The 19460-nt window shown below is 40.4% G+C and overlaps 1 protein-coding gene across 1 annotated transcript in view; it reads left to right on the top strand.

The window, feature by feature from the left end:
• LOC132958804 (collagen alpha-1(XXV) chain) overlaps positions 1–19460 on the top strand; it is a 139210-nt gene that overhangs the window by 108603 nt on the left and 11147 nt on the right. Inside the window, exons 11-22 of the mRNA XM_061031851.1 lie at positions 919–963; positions 3097–3141; positions 3760–3786; positions 6224–6268; positions 11612–11644; positions 12153–12188; positions 14206–14250; positions 15738–15800; positions 17409–17477; positions 18223–18267; positions 18763–18807; positions 19092–19169. Of these exons, the coding sequence (XP_060887834.1) occupies positions 919–963; positions 3097–3141; positions 3760–3786; positions 6224–6268; positions 11612–11644; positions 12153–12188; positions 14206–14250; positions 15738–15800; positions 17409–17477; positions 18223–18267; positions 18763–18807; positions 19092–19169 (576 nt within the window). The remainder of the gene's footprint in view (positions 1–918; positions 964–3096; positions 3142–3759; positions 3787–6223; positions 6269–11611; positions 11645–12152; positions 12189–14205; positions 14251–15737; positions 15801–17408; positions 17478–18222; positions 18268–18762; positions 18808–19091; positions 19170–19460) is intronic.

Raw genomic sequence — 19460 nt, 5'->3', positions numbered from 1 at the left:
ATCGCCTTGGTGATTGATTTGGTGTCGTCACATGACAGAAAAAAAAAAAGTGTGAATCACATATTTGAATCTTTCCGATCCTTAAGATAAGATATTGTAAGACATTCTGCTTTGTATAAAGTTTTATTTCGGAAACATTAGAAAAAAAAACTTTTCATTATTTTAATGGACCACATGTTGATGTACAACTATTTCATACATCTCTAAAAGTGACCATGGTAACAGTAAGTCATTTTTATTACAAGGACGCACAATAGCCAATGCAAGCAAACCACCGTGCAAGAGAGTAAGAGTTCATTAAAGTTAATACAACCTCCGGGTCTAAATCATCCAAAGACACAAACATAAGAGCGATATTTCTTTTTCATAAAGCCATTTTTCTTTTCAACTTTTCTATTCCCTCACTTCAAAACTCAACAGAAATAATTCCCCACTCACGGTATTACCCTCCGACTGTTCTCTCTATAACTTGGCCGATCTTAAAATGTGACATGCAATATTTATTCTGGCCTGGTTTTGTAGGGCCGGCACACACACACACACACACACACACACACACACACACACACACACACACACACACACACACACACACACACACACACATACACACACTTCCACACTTAAACACACACACACACACACAGAGTGTACATGCTAAAATAGGGACTGGAACAATAGACAGGCCGGCACAGGGCGCTTCTGTGAGCTGTTTAATGACTTTTTTTTTTTTCTTTGAGTTTAACTTAAAGATGATTTATTGACAACCTCAGTAAAAGAAAAATTAAATTAGCTGATGTATATTTGTATTTCTGATCATTAGACCTCTGTAGTTTTTGGATCTTTCAGGTTCTGTGAAATAAAGTGCGCTTGTTTAAACTAATGATGTTTATTTGGTTTTGTGTTTATCATTTTTAGGGTTCACTCGGGCCTCCTGGCAACCCTGGTGTTGATGGACTAAAGGTGAGGTCATTCAAATAATGTATAAACTATACTAACTGACCGTTTTCTGGGTGTGTTCTAATTAACTAAACTCGTTTTCACAATAATGGGGGATGCTGAATAGCAATCCCTTTTTTACGACTAATGTATTCTCTCTCTGGTGAGACTTTTTACAGAAAAATGTAGCAAATCCAGAATTAAATTAGGGGAAAAAAGAGGATTTGGAAGGTTAATATGAAATTAAACCACCCTTTATTTGGGAAATGTATTTATGTCTATGTTTTTGTATACTTTAATCATACTTGTTTATACTAAGCTAGACATTTCAGTTAAATTGTAGAACCCTTGATGCATCCTGACTACTGTACAGCATTATGACTGACAAAATACTGCTCATGAAAATGTTCACAAAATTCTTCCATCCATCCACACCTGAAAGTAGTTTATCTTCAAAAGGCTCACTCCTACATACTCAAAGTTTTCATTAGTCTTTGTGGCCATGTGTTGCACTTTTCATATTAGAAAAGTTCTGCCATGCATTCTGACAATTTCAAAAACGCTCCCTTATTTGGGAGAAATCCCCTGGGCAGCGTCTCTGAGCCTTAACCACATAAAGTACCCAGCTGCCTGTGAATCGGCTCGCACTCCGCGGCTCAGCTCTGCATTTAATTCTCAAAGCGAATAAAGAAGACACAGTGCAGGTGTTTGACAATAGAGGGAACATTGGAAAAGCATCTTTATTTTCAGAACAAGTCATGTAAATGGTGAGAATGAATGGTGGGATGATTGGAGAGGCGCCTTCTTTTGAAATCTCAAGCATGTATTTATATATTTATAAAAGCAAAGAGGCACGCATGGCTGTAATGGGAACCAGGGTGAAGAAGTTTGATTTGGGAGTGAAAGCCATACTGACTCTCGAGACTGCAAATGCTGAAGGTCTAATTCCATACTTGTGTAAGGAGCTGGGTTTGCCAGCACCCATGAAATAGAACTCTAGTGCTGTGCAGTGCAGTTATAAAACCGAATCTGTTACGGTATGTAGCTGTCGCTCATGCAGAAAGTTTGAAGTCTGAAGCGGTACAGGCTGCTCTGCCCGCAGTGGCAGGTTGACTGGCAGACATCTTATTGATCTGACAGAGAGATCCACTCAGACGGGATGAGCACTAATGCAAACCTTATCTGCTCCGGTTTATAAGTTTTTAATCAGGCTCCATCATCATTAAGGTAATATATATCATCATTATGTCAATGACTCCCATATGTGGGCTGATAGATGATACCAGATTCCATTATTTATGACGAGTTTCACCATTTGTGTGATGCTAAAAGGATACTCCCTCTTCACATCATGGATCAGACACAGTGATATTCCCACAATGCTTTGTAAAACACTGAAGAAGAATAAACCAAAATGAAATAGAAGTGCGTAGAATCAGGTGTGCGTCCACTGGCTGACCTTGGGGGGGGGGGGGGGGGGGGGGGGGGGGGCATGGGGCCCCTTTGAGATCTGCCCGGTTAGAGGCAGGATTTATGTTCAGACCAGCTTATTAGGCTGTGCTGCAACAGGCTGCTTGTAGCTTGTAACAGTGTGGCAAATGTTCTTCGTGTACTTTATACTGTGACTGTTGGAGATTTGTGTGTTTTTAGTTCTTAAAGAATTAAACATGACTGGAATATGACATCTGTATTATACATTTATGTTAGTAGAAAAAAGTAGCTGAGACAGAGATAAGAAACATTGTTATAACGTGCATATTGATGGTACTATTGTAGACATTCATTCTACAGCAGTGTAAGTAAAGGATTATCCATTATACATCAACATCACCAGAGGGGCATGTGGATCATAAGTCCATTTCTTGCAGCATGGTGAAAGACGCTATCCTGTTCCCATGATCTGCATCCAACTTCTTCTTCATCAACTTTTCAACAAATGCACAACACCTGTGCAGCCATGACACAACCCTAACCTCTGCAAAGTTCAGAGGTTATCTCTGTTTTTCGGAAAAAAAAATGTGAACCTTTTTGTAACTCCTGACCTGAAATCAGAGTTCATGTTGCAGAAACAGCACACTGAATTCCGCCACTGTGTGTGTGTGTGTGTGTGTGTGTGTGTGTGTGTGTGTGTGTGTGTGTGTGTTGTGCTGTCCATAGGGGGATGTTGGCATCCCAGGATTTGACGGTGTTCCCGGAGCCAAGGTCTGCTGCGCACATATTCTGTGCGCTCTTATTTTTTGTGCAATCATGCAGATCATTTTTTTTATTTTTTGTTGTCATCATTACTCGTTCCTTTCCCATCAACTAAAAAAAATGCCCTTTTTTTTGTAACTTTTTGACCTTTTTTTTTAAAACGTTTTATCTGTTTTTTTTGTTCCTCTGTTTACTTCATATTTGTATCATGCTTTGTTAATTCTACCCTTTGATTTCATGTTTGCATGTTCTGTATTTGCCAATATATCACTAAGAACAATTTACTTTCTTAGCATACATCAATTTGTGTAGATAAATGTCATACTTGAGCCTTAATATATATTTCTAAAGGAATTAAATACTGATGTAGTATCTGTGGTAGTAGGATTCTAGTCTGTTGATTTTGACTTCTCTCCGCAATGAAAATGTTTAAGTTTAGAAAAACGTCTTATAATCTGATACTTGGTGGCCTTTCTGTCTGTCTGGGGACAAGCAGCCATAACATAAGGGAATCTCTATGATCTAACATGAATTTAACCCCAGATACAATCTGACCCTCAGTGGCTGCAATAACTCCACTCGAGCCTTTCTGGTTTTTTTTAACACCTTTGCTTTCTCTCCCAACAGGGCGAATTGGGCGAGCGAGGTGAAAAGGTAAAGCACTAATTCAGATCCCCAAACATTATTGTTCACATCATTCTTGACACCCTGCCATGTGTTGGAGCGGCCGTCATGCTAAAGTTACGACTGACTTTGCTGTACTTCACACAACGCCAGCTTGTTCCTACAAAGCCGACTCCCTTCTGAGATTTGGCCACCAGCGAGTCAGTGAGTCACATTTTGAACCTCATTTTGGGACGAGAACAAAAATATGAACCCGAACAACTGCGTCCTTGAGGAAAGGCAGCCTTGTTCTCCTAATTAAAATGGTGCCCTTGTTCCTTGTCGTTGGACAGCAGCGGGTGGGAGGTGTGAACACTGACCGAGTCGAGGGTGACACAAGCTGGGGAGGGTGGGAGGTGATGACTCAGTGTTCTTCATCAACCACTAAACTGGCCACAGGCTGCTGTTCTCAGCTGCTGTTTAGAATGTTTTCTTTAATCACTTATTGCCTACAACACACACCTGATGTGTTAGAAAGATGAGGCTGTGTAGCAATATAGCTAACGTAGCAGACATCGCTCGCAGCGGCAAAGTAGCCAATTTTCTAGAACTTCCTTTCTCGTCTTTGATATGCAATCCTTGGAGCTGCTCCTCTTTCTGAGCTTCACCGTGTAAAGGTCTTATCATTTCTCTATATTAAATCACGTAGATTCATAAATAGGGAAATGATCAGTTGCTGGCCAAAGTTAGCTATGACATTCACTCAAAGTGAACTTTTATTTCTACAGGAGCCAGATATGTCGACATAAATAGTTGTTTTTGGCTTTGTGTGCTAAATAAAGAGCCAGCAGGCAAATTCAAGAAACAATGGGCGCCTTGAATAAACGAAAAACTGATGGAGAACCAAAAAGCCTTTTTTACAATAGTTATTTTTTGAGGTTCTGACATCATGTTTTCCCTTCAAGGACACAACCCTTACTTTAAATTCTTGGACTTCCTATTCAGCTTCAAACAAGTGATATTTATGAAGTTAGGTTCTTTGTAAAAAAAAATACATGGATTCATAGCAGTGCAATAAAAAGTATCTAATGAAAGTCTATGGAACACTAGAGGCTTGTCAGGCTGTGAGAAGGCTCAAAGGTGCATTAAGGCAAGGCATACACTGTACAATTGTAAAAATGTTGTGGTGGAATGTTACACCATACGACTTCCAATGCACGACCAAACTTACGATTTATGTGCTCACTCTGTACGGTTGGATTGTCGGACACGACCTGAGTGTTCACACTGTAAGGGAATCTGCCAACGCTTCTCTTGTTCAAATCTATCAAGATAGAAGGGCAAAGACACATCCAACAGCGTGCTGTTGCCATGGTGCTTTCAAATGCTGTCCGCCTGTTCGCCCAGACGCAATCAGGAAATAATAAAGCTCTGGAGTGAGGGAGTCAGATTGATGCTCTGCTCTAACTGTGTGAGTATACGCAGTCGTATGACCACAGTTTCAAATGTCCCAGAAATTCATCCGACTGGTCAGGAGCAGATGATCGGGGGAATGATCAGCAGTCATGCTACATGCATACACTGCACCACTAACGACCCGCGACTGGGCTGAAATTCGGCCAAGTCGTGCGACCCAAAAATCGCACCAGTATTGGCCTGAAATTGCACAGTGCATGCCCAGCAAGCTTAACGCTAATGTCAGAATGCTAACGACGGTGCTAATATGGATATTAATCTCAGCATCTTTTGCTTTATAAGCCTTTTAGCATAAACTGACAATGTTCAGATGGGTTGCCAGTTCAAGTCCTGTCACAAACTACAGTCTGGTGTTGGGCCAAGTTCACTTCCTGAGCACTGCCGAGATTCCCGTGAGCGAGACACTGCTCGGTTGCTCTTTTGTGTGCAGCCCCTCACTCTGACATCTCTCCATTAGTTCATGTCCACACAGGATCTTTTCATACTTGCATATTGCATATCGGACTATGTGTGTGCAGTATGTCTCAACAACTGAGTAAAAGAAAATTGAATTTCCCCAAGGAAGTAAATATCTTTATTCTTATTCTTCACCTCTTTGCCATCCATAGTTTCCGTGCCTCAGCCCTGACATTCAATCCGTGTCATGGAGCTAGGAAGAGAAAGTTGTGAATTTTAAAAGTAAAGTACCTCTCAGCTGATGCCAGGAGTTTAAAGCACCCACAAAACTCCCCACGGAGTGCATTACATCACCTGAAATCATGAATATTTGAACCATGTGTGATGACTCAGTTGGTGACCAAAGTGAATTTATGTACAGTAATGGTCCTGTGCTACACTGTGCTTCTCCAAGCGTCCCTTATGTTATTTTACAGGCAGTCAATCACAGAAAAAGAAGCCATGCTGTGTGTTATGCTTTTTTTTTTAAACATATGGCAATCATGTTTTAGATGTCTATATAAGCGTTGACACATTCTTGCGATCTATGGACTGAATATGAGCGCTTTCATCACAGGGCGATATGGGTGAAGATGGGCCGAAAGGTGATTTGGGAGAGAAGGTGAGTACCTTTCATATTCTGTCTTTATGTCTTTGAACTTGCACTGAGAAACAGCAGGTTGTAGCTGGAAGACATTAAAATAAAAGTTATGTTGGCCATCTGATAGGAGGAGAAGGTGTAGCGGAGTAGGTCAAGTGCCATCAGCTGTAGTCAAGGCTGCACAACACAGTCGTCCTGGCACCTGATGCATCCTTTAGGCTTAATGTGGTCTTAATTGCTGTGCTATGCTGATGCTACATTTTCTGGTCGGGCGGCTCCAGTGTTAATTTGGGACCATTTATCATCGGGACAGCTTGTCAAGTTGGAATCTATTTCCAACAAGAGGCAGAAAAGGAACTCTGCTGGTTAGATTGTTTGGAGAGAAAAAAGGACTAGATTTCTCTCAAGTCTTTTGTTTTCTGGAAAAAATGATTTGTTTTGTGTCAGTTCACTGCCATCTTGTCCAGAGGCAGATTTTGCATCCTCTCCAGGACTTGTCATCTGCTTTTGCATTATGAAAATGGGACACAGTTTAATTCGTATTAGATGACCTCATGACAACTTTTGGGCTTAAACTTTATTGTAGAGTATTTTAAAAACAAAACTATTGGGGATTTGAGACAACGGTTCTTTGAAAATGTTGACTCAGCCCATTCAAAAATGTCTCCCACTTCTGGGAAAAGATAAAGATTCTTCCCAAAGTTGCCAACACACCGTGATATAGTTGCTAGGAACAAACAACAGAAACTAAACACTGGTTTATAAAAACAACGAAGACGCTGGAAATACTGTCTCAGGCACTAAAAAAACAAAACATAAGTGATCGAAGCAACAACTGAGCAGAAGCAGTTTACTCACAATGTCGCTGCTCAGCACAGAACAACTTTGATAATTTTTCACTTTATGGGTACTCTGGTTTTTTTAAATGACTGCCGAACATAGCTTGCCAAGAAAGACAGTTTGAGGGAAACAGATGCAGGATATCATCTGTGGAGAATGAGTGAACAAAAACGAGAGCGGAGGGCGATAAAACTCTGCGGCTCGAGCACTGCTTTGATCTGTTCTACCTGAGTGTCATAAAAAGTGGGGAAAAATGGATTTTGGCTGCAGGAGCTGAAACGAAAGAGGGAAATTGAGTACCAAGGGAATTCAGAGTTCTGTAGCCAGTCACCTGCCATTCATTCTTCACCCACATATGCATGTTTCACACAATAAAAAGAGACAGTAGGTTGTGTAAACCTGGAAAAAGTGAGGATTTTACATTAGTATGCATAGGCTGAAAATATGAAGGACAGGGAACATATGGCTGATATTATAGTTGTCCAATTGAAATATAGCGTACATCCAGATGATTATGCATGCTCATATAGATACAGAGGATCAATTTCTCTTTTTCTTTTTGTTTCAATGGTGGAAGAGGAAAGTGAATAGAGCGGACAGAGGAGGGGAGGGGAGAGCATCCGATGTCTTCCCCGCTGAAGATGCCAAAGTTAACAATAAACAGCACGCACTGCAGGGAAAATGTGGTAACACAGGGTGAGAGGGGAGGCAGTGAAAGGTTTCGGTTTGGTGAGCAGAGAGACCTCAGGGAGGTCGAGCAGACCGGGGAGAGAAATGGCAGCGCTAGCGGTCAGACACGACTTCGTCTGATTCGAGGGATTGTTTTGACTGCGGGGGATCTGCAGAGTGTGAGAGAGACAGAATGACAAGACGGATACACTCGATTACAGGCTGGCTCACTCCAAGACATGAGTTTAAATGCACACATTTAAAACCCACTGCCACAGAAACATTCTCAAAGACACAATCTGTAGCTCTCTGCCACATTATGTCAAAAGTGTGAGGTCTTATTCCTTGGAAAGAAAAGAAAATCAGTAGTACCAAATGTAAAAATACTCAAGTTCAAGATTTGATCTGGTAAAAATACCGAGGTTTGAAACTTCAGTAGGCTATATTATGCTGATAAGACATGTGTAATTTATGCTTTTTAATTATTCATTTAATTTAAATGTGGCTCACCAGACAGACCTCAAGTGAACTGAAAATCCCCAGTTTCTTTTTGTTTGTTAACTAGCTGTATACTGTTGTATATTTTAAGGTGTATATTGTGTTGTTTGTTTTTTAAAGGAAGAGTTTTTATCATATCTGTATGATAATGTGTAGCCAAAGATAGCAGCTAATTATCTTAGCTTAGCTTAGCCTATCATGCTTTAACTAGACTCAGCTCAGCTCAGCTTAGTTTAGTACAAAGAGACCACCATGTCAGCTCTGTGCAAATGTCTCAAAACACACTGCACATGTCTAAAGTTGAGGCATTGTATCCTGTTTATTTAACTTGTACATAAACAACACTGTTAAAATGATGATTTGCCATTTAACATGTGGTTATGTGTCCAACTATTTCTTGGCTAGCACCAGTAGCTTCCGCTGATTGCCTGGCAACAGGCCCCGGGCAAGACATAGCCTGGCACATAACTCTCCGAAAATAGCAACAATCACATTGTACAGGTTAAATACACAAAATAGATGACTTAGTTAGAGAGTTTGAGTCAAGTTTTCAGAATGTGCACCACCACTGCATTATTACCTATATTCTCTGTGGTGCTGTATTTGACGGGGAACACAAGTCAAAATCTGGATAGCACCATTTTTTAAAGAGACAGATGACTTAATAAAGCTTTGTTCAAACTGTGTTAACATACTGCCATAAGGCATAAAGGCATAAAATGAATGTGTTGGATCATGACATAGACAAAGTTACATGTTATAAGAGGTTGTGTGAGGTATATGTGTAAAGTGTATTACGTTGCACGGTGCACCATTCTTCATAGTATACATTTATGTACCACTCGACCAGCTGTGCTGCGTTCATTTGCCATCATGAGTGTTTCCACCAGTCTCTGCATGTCCATCTCCAGCCTCATTTAAAATAAATCATTACCACAGTTAAAAGCTTTCGTTCTGAACCATTTACCTCAGATGCAATTCGCCCAAATATTTAACTAGGTGTGAAATGAACAGTGACTCTTCCTATTGAAAAAGTCGGACCTTAGAGATAGGAAAACTCTGAAGGTTTTAAAAGCAAATGAACCCAAGCAAACTGTTCAAATGGGGTTTTTGGGAACCACCAGGCTGTAAGCACTTGGCTCTGCTCGCTGTGGCACAGTGGTTGGTATAATTTTTTGAATCCTGAGATCCGGTCCAAGCTCTTGTGAACTGGCTTAGTTTCAACAGTTGGCAGGGCCTTTCTGCCCTTGGAGCCAATCATAAAATGTGTTGCCTCACACAGTATATTTTCACTCAGTGACTGCTGTAGATATTCAGCTGAGGCCGCTTAATCTGGTCATTCTTACTAATGATCGTAATATGAAATAGGAGTCATGTTTTGAGGGCTGTGGTGACATTTAATGGTTACATTTGTCACAACTGTGTCTCGGCCGATTAATCCTCCCCATCTCATTGGATCCCGCTAAGCAAACAGCTGGAAAATAGCCTGATTTACTAAGTATACATTATGAGAATTTCATGTTATTATCTTTAAATGGCAATATGCAGCGGGTGCCTCTAATGAAGTGGAGTTGTGGCGACAGCTCTCCGTCCTGCTCGGCTCTGTGGTTAAATCACAGGCTGTGGCCTCAGGGTAATTGGCCCAATTGGGACGTTTCAGCACTCAGTGGCACACCTCGGCTAGTTCACCTCCCAACTTTTCCATCTCGTACCACTTCATTTGGAATAGATTAACATGTGAAAACTCTCACTTGGTTCTCGGTCCTGCTGATGCTCGCGTTAGGCCTGTCGTGACAGAAAAGTTAACTGGGTTTATCAGTTCGTCAGCAGGGGAGTGAGGTGTTAATTGCTTGTATTGCATCCCTGACACTTACTTACACGTGGGTAATTGTTGCTCTTTGATTAAAAGTGTGTGAACCAGCCTGTGAATTCTAATTCTAAACAATTAGCTTCTCATGGTCTCATCCTGCTGAGTTTAATAATGGGAAAAACTCAACCATGCTTCACAAAATTCCAAAGCTTGATTATGAGCTTCACAAGGTGAGATCTCTTGTACTTTCTTTTTTTTTTTATATATATAAGAAATGAATTACAGATGTGATAGATTCTTAAGCATCAACCCTGCCAAAAAGCAACAGGTGTGAAACCAACTCCAACTTTGATGTTTGTTTTGTTCGAGCAAATATTCAATCAAGGCACAAAAAAGTCCGAATAATGGGCCTCTGCATTAAGTTTCTTGTTTTGTTAAATGTTTTAGGTCAAACAAAATATGACGTCCATGATTTTTCATCAAAATAACTTTTATTTGATCGTATTAATTCGTTTGAAAGTCTTTAATTGTTTATTAGGTAACATGAGGAGCCTGTTTACACAGCGGACTATAAAAGTTCCTGCTCTTAGATCTTCTTCACACTCTACATAAAACATACAGGGAAAAGTGATCATAAAAAAATGGTCATCATACGTTTCAAGATAGCGGATTGCGGCACCCTCCAGCATGCAAACAAATCCCAGCTGTAAACAGTAACACAGTTTATTGTCAGCAAAAAGAAAATGTGGCAATTAAACATGCTTTGTGTGCTATGCATCGTAATGACTCCCATAAAAAGCTGAGGGCGAGAAGCATTCCTTCAGCAACTTCTGAGCGTGAGGCGTATGTGTAGTCTAACCACAGTGTCCACACCAGAGCTAAAGACGCAGCCGTCTTTACCACGCTCTCTTTTCCCACCAACCGTCCATAATTACCCTCATTGGCCCCTTGTTTTATGTATGTTTTCACTGTATACTGCAGACTTAATGCAGTGAAAGGGCCCGGGCTGTGGATGTCTGAATGACTTTTTTTTTTCTGGGAAAAGCGATAAGGGACTCCTTCTAGTTTAATACTTTACTTTAATACAACCAGAAAGGGATTTAAATTGTTGCAGTTTATGTATCAAGACCCTTTACCCCTACACTGTTTCTTCTATATAGTGTTAGATTTCATGTCAGCACCACTATGCAGCTGCACTCTGACAGTCTAAAAACAATGAAAGAATTCCCAGCACTGTAGTTATAAAAATGCTGTCTCAAACTTTAGCAAGAAGGTACATTCAGTCTGAGAACTGCATAGAAAGGCAGACAATCTTTTTGAGTAATTGGATTCCACACAAAGCTCAGTAAATGTTGCAATTAGGAAATAACAACCTGCATTGTCTGGTAAAAAAAAATAAGCGTCTTTCATATTTTGAAACTACTTTAATTGCAGAGAAATGCTTTCTCCTTTTGTGTCCACACCAGCATTGTGTCTTGTAATAACCTATTTTTGACAGTTTACATGTTGTGCCTCGCTCTCATTATTTTCTTTACTTTCTTTCTCAGGGAGATGCTGGCTCCTCTGCTGCAGGCATCAAGGTAAGAGCTAGTGCTAACGCTAACGCCGAAGGGTTTCCCAATATCTGTTTCTCAATCGACATACAGAGTCAACTGCGCTAGCTGTTTCTTTAAGTTTAAACTAACTAAGTTGAGATTTACAAATTCATCAAAGAAGTTCAAGTAACTGGTTACACAAAGTAACTCCTAGCTAACGTAACCAACTCCAGAACTAACGTTAGCTGGCTAATGTGTGACCCATTTGGAGTGAAAAGTAACTGTCAGTTTAACAACATCATACTTTATCTAATGCTGTATTATAGTTCTGTTTCTTTTGTGAAATGAAATATTCAAATAAAACTTCTTATACCGAATATGTTAGCTTAAATGAACAATTAGCATCATCAAGGCTAAGTTACTAAAGCTTCATAATTACATTGAAACTGGACAGAAGTTCTGTCAACTCAAAGTTAGAAATACATACTTAAATACCTAATGCAACTCATCAATAAATAGAGGTGTTGAAATGAAATCTGAACATATTTTCTAGGGTGAACCAGGGGAGCCTGGACGAAGTGGATATAAGGTAATATTTGTATTTTGCTACATATTTCTCTTATATAAGTGGCAGACAGACAGTAGTATAGTACATTAGTGATAAAAGGTGATCAGTAATGTTTGTTTAGCCTTAATAATATAGAAATGACTGTATTTTGTTGATGTATGACATTGTTTATAATGGTCTGAGTATTGAGAAGTGACTATTGGAATTAAAGGATTAATTCACAGAAAACTCCTAGGATTAGTATCTGGCTGAACATGTAGTATTTCTTTATTTTTCATCAGTGTGATTGCACAAATTCTAACTTGTTTGTTTGAAAAGAAGAAGCCAAGACTGTTGTGCAAGATGACATAGTGTGAGTTGGAACACCAGCAGTGCAAACTCATTTTTACTTCATAGTAAAAAGAAACAAGGATGGTTTTACGTCGGAGGCTCACTGAGCAGAGCCTGACTCTTTAACTTGAGCTTCATTACATCACAGTGTTCAGCCTCCGTTAATATTTACTTTGGCTCAACACTCGCTATGAGCCAGTGTTACCCAGGAATCAAACTAACACCTCTGGATAAAATCTTTTGGATGTTTTTTTGGCTCTTTCTTTTGTGAGCTGTACTCGAGAGAGAGAGAGAGAGAGAGAGTCAAAACCAGCCGGTCATCCCATTAATTTTCTTTGCAGGAGTCCAACTACACCATTTTTTTAAACAATATTTTTCTTGGTATATGATTTATCTCTCCCAGTAATTTTTTATACTGGAGTTTGACACTTTTCAAGCCAACAAAATAACTAAAAAGGATATGGCTAAAGAAACAATTTCTAATAAGAAACTAATAAAACTAGCATACATCAGAAAAGGAGCTACTGCAAAATAAAAAAAAAAACATAATTTGTTGACCAGACTGCTGCAGATTGCACCACTGCGTCATCTAATTACACTTTTTAATCCCAAATGTCTCACCCCATTAATTTCCCCACTCGTTTCTGTTTTTGGACAAACTGGTTCCAAGCAGACACAAGAGCTTTAGCAAATGTCTTTCTTGTGCTGTGCTGCAAAGAAAACACTCATGGCCCAACTAATTTTTCGACTGCTTAATCTAATGTCTAATTTTAGAGCCATTCTGCTTTTGCTGACACGTATGAAAATAGTATTCTCCTAAAAATGGTGACTACATGCTTGAGTTGTTGTTCCCAATTTGGTATAACCATTGGATAAGATTCAAGTGTTGAAGCAGCTCTCCTCATGAAAGGCCTTTATTCATTACTTTTACAATGCTTTCATTAGCCACAATGGAACTTTACAGCCCGCTCTGATCCCAAAAGTGCCATTACAGTTGATCATTCTCGTGCGGTGCTAATCACTTCTTTTTTATATGCAATAAATACAATGGTCTTAATAGAGCGTTAAATTATCCAGAGTCAGAAATGTTGTTTTGAAAGTCTCACAGAGGCGTCACAGGGGACTCGACCTCTGATTTTTTTCCACATTTGAATCAAACGACTGCGCGTTAGTCAAGCTTGCATGTAATGGGAACCTGGAGTTCTCAACTCGACAATGACCCGACCTTGGTAACTGAAAGAAAAAAAAAGGCCAGCTCTCGAACTTCCAGCACTGCCAAACTCTAACGACCTTGAAGCTCTCTTAAACAGCTTTTGCAACTTTAATCCAAAGTCTGTGATGGTTTTTTCCTTCCAGAAACCAGAACTTTTCGCACCTGCCCAAACCAATAAAATCATCAAAATAAAAAACGCCAATGCACTTTGTGAAGGGTTGAGTGTTATAACAAGCACTAATCACGCTGTCAAGCCATGGCTGCATGAGTTGGTTTGAAAGTGCATGTGCAGAACCTTCTGCTAGCGCTTACTGCAAGCAAATGACAGTCCGCACACACTAATTGACAGCAGGCTCTCAACAGCAGCTTGATCGACAGAGAAAACACAAATATAAAATAGATGGTCGAGCTAATAGAACCCCAAAGAGCCGACAACTGAGGCTTGACTCAGCTTAGCTTGGCTTGGCCGTAACATGTCACACTCTTCCTGTGTAGGGAGAGCCAGGACTTCCAGGGCTGCCTGGACTCCCAGGGATAAAGGTAAATGCTTTGCTGTTTTTAACCCCAGTCATACCCCCGCTGTTGTCCCTGTCCGTCCCCTTCAGCCCATCTGTAGCAGGCCTCAGGGCAAAACTCAGCCGACCCATCATCATGCCTCATGCATGACACACTAAGGTCTCATAACCTTGCTTTTTTTCCGGCTGTGCGAGATTTGTACCTGGTTCCATCTGCGTGAGTGGCAGAGCCACAAAAATACCTGTACAGTCAGTGCTGTGAGAAATACGGAACTTTTGATCCAAACTTGCCAGAAATCAGCAAGAAAACGGTCTCATTTAGGTTTGTGATGGTGTGGAGGTTTATGAATTAATAATTGGGTCCCTAAATTCCTGGCAACAACTCGAGTCTCTTCTCTGAAGTGGCATTAAGAGATTCCGAGCAAAGTGTGTCAAAGTCTCTGCTTGTCAAGGAAAATAAGTTTTTATTTTATGTGATCATTTAGAGTTTTTCAAAGTAGGCTTTTAAAGTTCAGATCCTCGCTTGCTTCTTTAATGTGTCGTAAAAAAATACAGCAGATGGTGAAACTATAGGCACAAAAGGCACATCATTATTTACTGCCATCCTTTGCTTGAAATATTCTAATCCCTTACAGTTATCTCATGAACATGAAAAATAACATGTGAACGCAAGGAATGCTCACACAGGCATGAAGAGATGCTGCTTTGGTTTTGTTTTCCATTCTTTGCGTGCTTGTAATGTGTTGGTCGTGTAAAAATAACCCCATACATTCAACATTTTATACACTCCTGTTTCTGCTTTAGAGGCCTGAATGCTCGATGGATTCTAACAACATTTCTTTTTGCTAACGTAGCACTCAGTGTTCTGAGCGTTGTTCTGCTCTGCATCCTCGGCTGTTTATTCGATCAAAGTTTAAGAAGCAAGTGTCCGTGACCTCTCTGAAGGCTTCCATAGGGCCTTGGCAGCTGTAGCTGGGGAAACCCTGGGTGCAGATGGGGAAGTGATACAGCCCAATTAAGTGGGTTCATGAAAACATTTAACGCAAATCAAATAAAGTATCACACCTCACACTGGAAGGGGACTGCTTAGACCAACGTGCAAATGCAAAAAATGTTAAAGCTTCTTCATAGCTTGAAGAGAAGCTGCTTTTTTTTTGCACAGAACTTGAATGTGTGCCATGATGAGTTTCATCAAGGCTATTGGATTTGTCTAAAAAAGGGCTCATAAGAAGGAGTCATGATGCATACGAGACCAGGAGTAAACCTTCAAGCTTCTGATGATACGTTTCTGAGTGTGTGTTTAATGCATGTTTCAACGGGTTTGTGTGCATGTCAAACTTTGTTCATGCATGTTTATTATTGATTTGGCTTTTTGCATTTTGTGTGTGTGTGTGTGTGTGTGTGTGTGTGTGTGTGTGTGTTTGTGTTTGTGTTTTGCAGTCATAAGCAGCAAGCGCATCTAAAAAACAAATTTGCATTCTGGGAAAATGATTAAAATGTTCTTGTGTTCAGGGCGAGCCGGGATTCCTCGGCCCTCAGGGAGAACCAGGCCTTCCAGGACTCCCAGGAACAAAGGTGGGTGCCGCAGTGACTACAGTAATCTCTCACTGACGATGACTTTGCGACAACTAGTAATTGCCTCCTGTCTATGTTGTCATTTCAATCAGTAATTCCTTCAGGTTTACGCTCTCATTAGCCAACATCATCACTTAAGCGAGGTGATTAAGGTGCTGATTCTCCAAAATGTCACTTGGAGGTGTTCATCTTGAGCTAATCCTCACAAGGGGGGAGCCATCAGTGATAATCCAGACACACGTTCTTTTTTACAACGAGTTGGTAATCAGGATGTATCAGTCATGCGTTGTTGGCTGGGCATCTCTGTCACTTCATCAAATGTCAGGATCTATCTGAAAAGGGGAAGCCCAGCAGGCGACAGTTTATCTGATGGGGTTTTTTTCCTGGTGTTCAGGGCTGCCCACAAGTCTAAGACAGAAAACGTTTTGAACATATTCATAAGGGGCACTGCTGAAACATTTTCAGGACATTTTCCCCTTGGAGAGCATGTAGGTTTATTTGCAAGTCTGGGCCATTAAGTTATCATTAGTGAGCGTTTATTTGAAGAGAAAACCAATGCCTTATTGACTCAACACTGCTGAATAATGGCCATGTCCCGCTTGGTTTGGAGTATCAGCATTAAGTAATAAAGGGATTAGGCTCTGAGTTATACCACACCCCCCTCTATGGGCATTATAAAGTCACTTCACATGGAGAAAATGTTCACAGCAGAAGAAAACTGAAGGACAAAAAAAAAGTTAGGATGTTGATGTTTGTCTGGAGGTCTTTTAGAAATAACATTTCACCTTCTAAAGGGTCACAGTCCATCAGGGAGGAGAAAGTTCAGGCTCAGCATAGTCAGCAATATCTACGGTTCATCGTGTAAATCTGCCGAGTGCAACACAAAAAAGGGCAGGGAGCTTTTAAAATAAACTACTGGGGAAATTCCCTTTGCATAAAATACAGGTACGTTCATTTCTGATGTTCAGAAATGCTCCTCTGCTGACAGTAGAAATGCAGGTTGCAACTCAGCAGGAACTCAAGTTTGATATTGAGCTCTGTTATTTCCTTTCTTTCAATAAACTAACTCCAAATGATGACACATTTACATCCTTCATGCAAGTAGTCTGCAGAAGTTGAGTTTGTTGAATGAAAGGCAGTCGGATGTGAAGTGAAATACTTGCCACTACTCTGCTCGTCTGTCGTGCCTCCTCTGCGTCACTTCACTTGCAGGGTATCAGTCAAATCTGCAGATTTTAGGGATGTTTCAGAGTAAGACGGCTCGCTCTGTAGAGTTCACAAACTGTCGCAGAACTCAAACACTTCCTCACACCGCTTCACAGACGCTGTGGTGTCACTGCTGAGGGCGGCTTTTCTAGCTTGTGTCCTACATTTGAATGCAAACAACACGAGTTTACTGAAAGGTCGACAGGGCTGGCAAGAAGTCAAGCTGGTCCTGTATTTTTTAGAAAGCCCTCTGCTGGTTCGAACGGGGAATTACATCAAAAAGCCTGATTATGGGTCAACACAGTATGGATAAGAATGTTCCCTTGGCATTTGCATGAATGCTCACATTTGAATGGAGAATGAACAGAACTAATGAGTGGTGTTTTTCTTCTGTCTCTAAAGGGGGAGAGAGGTGACCACGGGCCACCAGGAAAAGGTGAACGAGGAGACATTGGACCTTTTGGACCAAAGGTCAGTTCCTTAAGTAGACATAAACAAGTCATCACACACAAACTGGAGGAGTGATGAGAAAATAAAGTGGATCACTGAGTAGTATGCCTTAAAGATCTACCTTGTGTATTCACCTCTGTCATGTTATCCATTGAATTCTGCTGCCATCTAGAGCCTGACTTATTTCAGCACACAGTAATGTGGACCGAGTCTTTAAAAGAAGACAAAGAAGAATATTTCCCAAGTCATTCAACTCATCAAATATTCACCCGTGTGAACACAGAGGGCTGTTTAAACCATTACAGCCTGCAATAAGATCAAGGCTCTCCCAGGAGTCTGCTCAAAGTAAACCAAATCTAAATGAGTTTACCATTGTTTATGTCTGGCACTGACTCAGCAGGTAGCTAAAGCTCCAGTCTAAACCCAGACGAGCCACGGATCTGTTTCACATCCTATTAGAAGAGCCAAACGTCGGAGCTCTCCTTTATCAGTGCCAGAGTTCAAATAAACACTTTCCCCCATTGCTCTGCAGTTACGGCAGATTCAAAGGAGAACGAGAGGTTTACGACATTTCCTCTGTGAATCATACATTTTAAATAAATTCTATTTTTTATGATGAATTTGGATTGAACCCGTAAAGAGAGTTGGTTTATTGCTTTTTCCATTTTATGTTTATATCTCCTGTGCGCAGCTGCCCTTTTTATAATGTCACTAAACCCGTGATTCCTATAATCTGTGTCTGAGTTTTTTTTTTCACTCACCACAGGGTTCACAGGGAGAGTCTGGCACACCTGGTCCTAAAGGGTCAAAGGTGAGCACGGCAGATATGTTTTCTTAAATCTGGTGAAAATAGCTTCTTAATTCGATTTTGCAGGTGACCCAGAGCTTCGATTTCCTCCATTAGGTTTCCTCCTCCTGTTCAATCAATTCAATGTCACACAATTAAGCGTCTTATTTAAACAAACCATTTTGTGTGAAACCCTACAGAAAAAAAAACAGCGAGCAGACGTTAACTTTTGTAGTTGCAAACTTGCAAGTGGAATAGATTGCTGGTGGAGATGAGGAGCAGTAATGATGATGTGGATTTGATTGTTGCTAGTATGGTTATAAGAACCGATTCCAAAATATTGGGAACAAATGTTGCATCACAGTTTTCCCGCTTTCTTTCTCAAAATGAATACTTCTAAATACTGAAAAGCCACTTAAGATAACAGAGAAGGGTTTAAAATTTAACTTTCCTATTGTTGCTTCTTACAAAAGACGTTGTAATTACCACAATCGTGATCTATTCAATTTGACTTCTCAGGGGGAGACTGGAGATAGCGGTGACTTGGGATCTATTGGCCCAAAGGTAAGCAAGAATATTAAAGAAGATAAATGCCTCTATCCTTTTTCAGGGACTGATTTCATTAGTGTGATAATGTGCAGTCAGTAAGTATTTTCATTTCACACGGCATGCTGCACTGCTGGCAGTTCCTCTTAGTGTAATGACACACTTACTACCACCAGGGGGCAGTGGAGTCTCGAGACACTGATTTAGGCCTTACATTTATCTGTTTTTTTTTATTTTTATAAATCAGTTGCGTCTTTTAAATGGCGTCTTTTAATGTGTATCTGAATGTCAATAATTTGCAGGGCCCTCCAGGACAGAAAGGAGAGCAAGGAGCCACAGAAATCATCGACTACAATGGAAACATTCAGGAGGCTTTGCAGGTCAGAAAAGATGCAGAGAGAACTGGCACACACACATATGTTTGCAGGATGAAAGAGCGGTGTAAAGATAGGGAAATTGATAATGAGAGGATGTTTTCCTCTCATTATAAATGTTGATATTTTAAAAGTGACAAAAAAGTACATACATTGTGTCTACTTCTGCCACACTAGAGTGATGCACATACATTTGTAAAGGATATGGCTTTAAATCATGCCGGTGTTCAAAACTCTGCTTTAAGATTCATAATCAACACTCAAAATAACTCCTGTTGAGTACTTCCTCTACAGATA

Source organism: Labrus mixtus, chromosome 23 (genome assembly GCF_963584025.1).
Source record: "Labrus mixtus chromosome 23, fLabMix1.1, whole genome shotgun sequence".
NCBI classification, from domain to species: domain Eukaryota; kingdom Metazoa; phylum Chordata; class Actinopteri; order Labriformes; family Labridae; genus Labrus; species Labrus mixtus.
The sequence above is the reverse complement of the archived record's forward strand: the minus strand, read 5'-3'. Positions and strand labels throughout refer to the sequence as shown.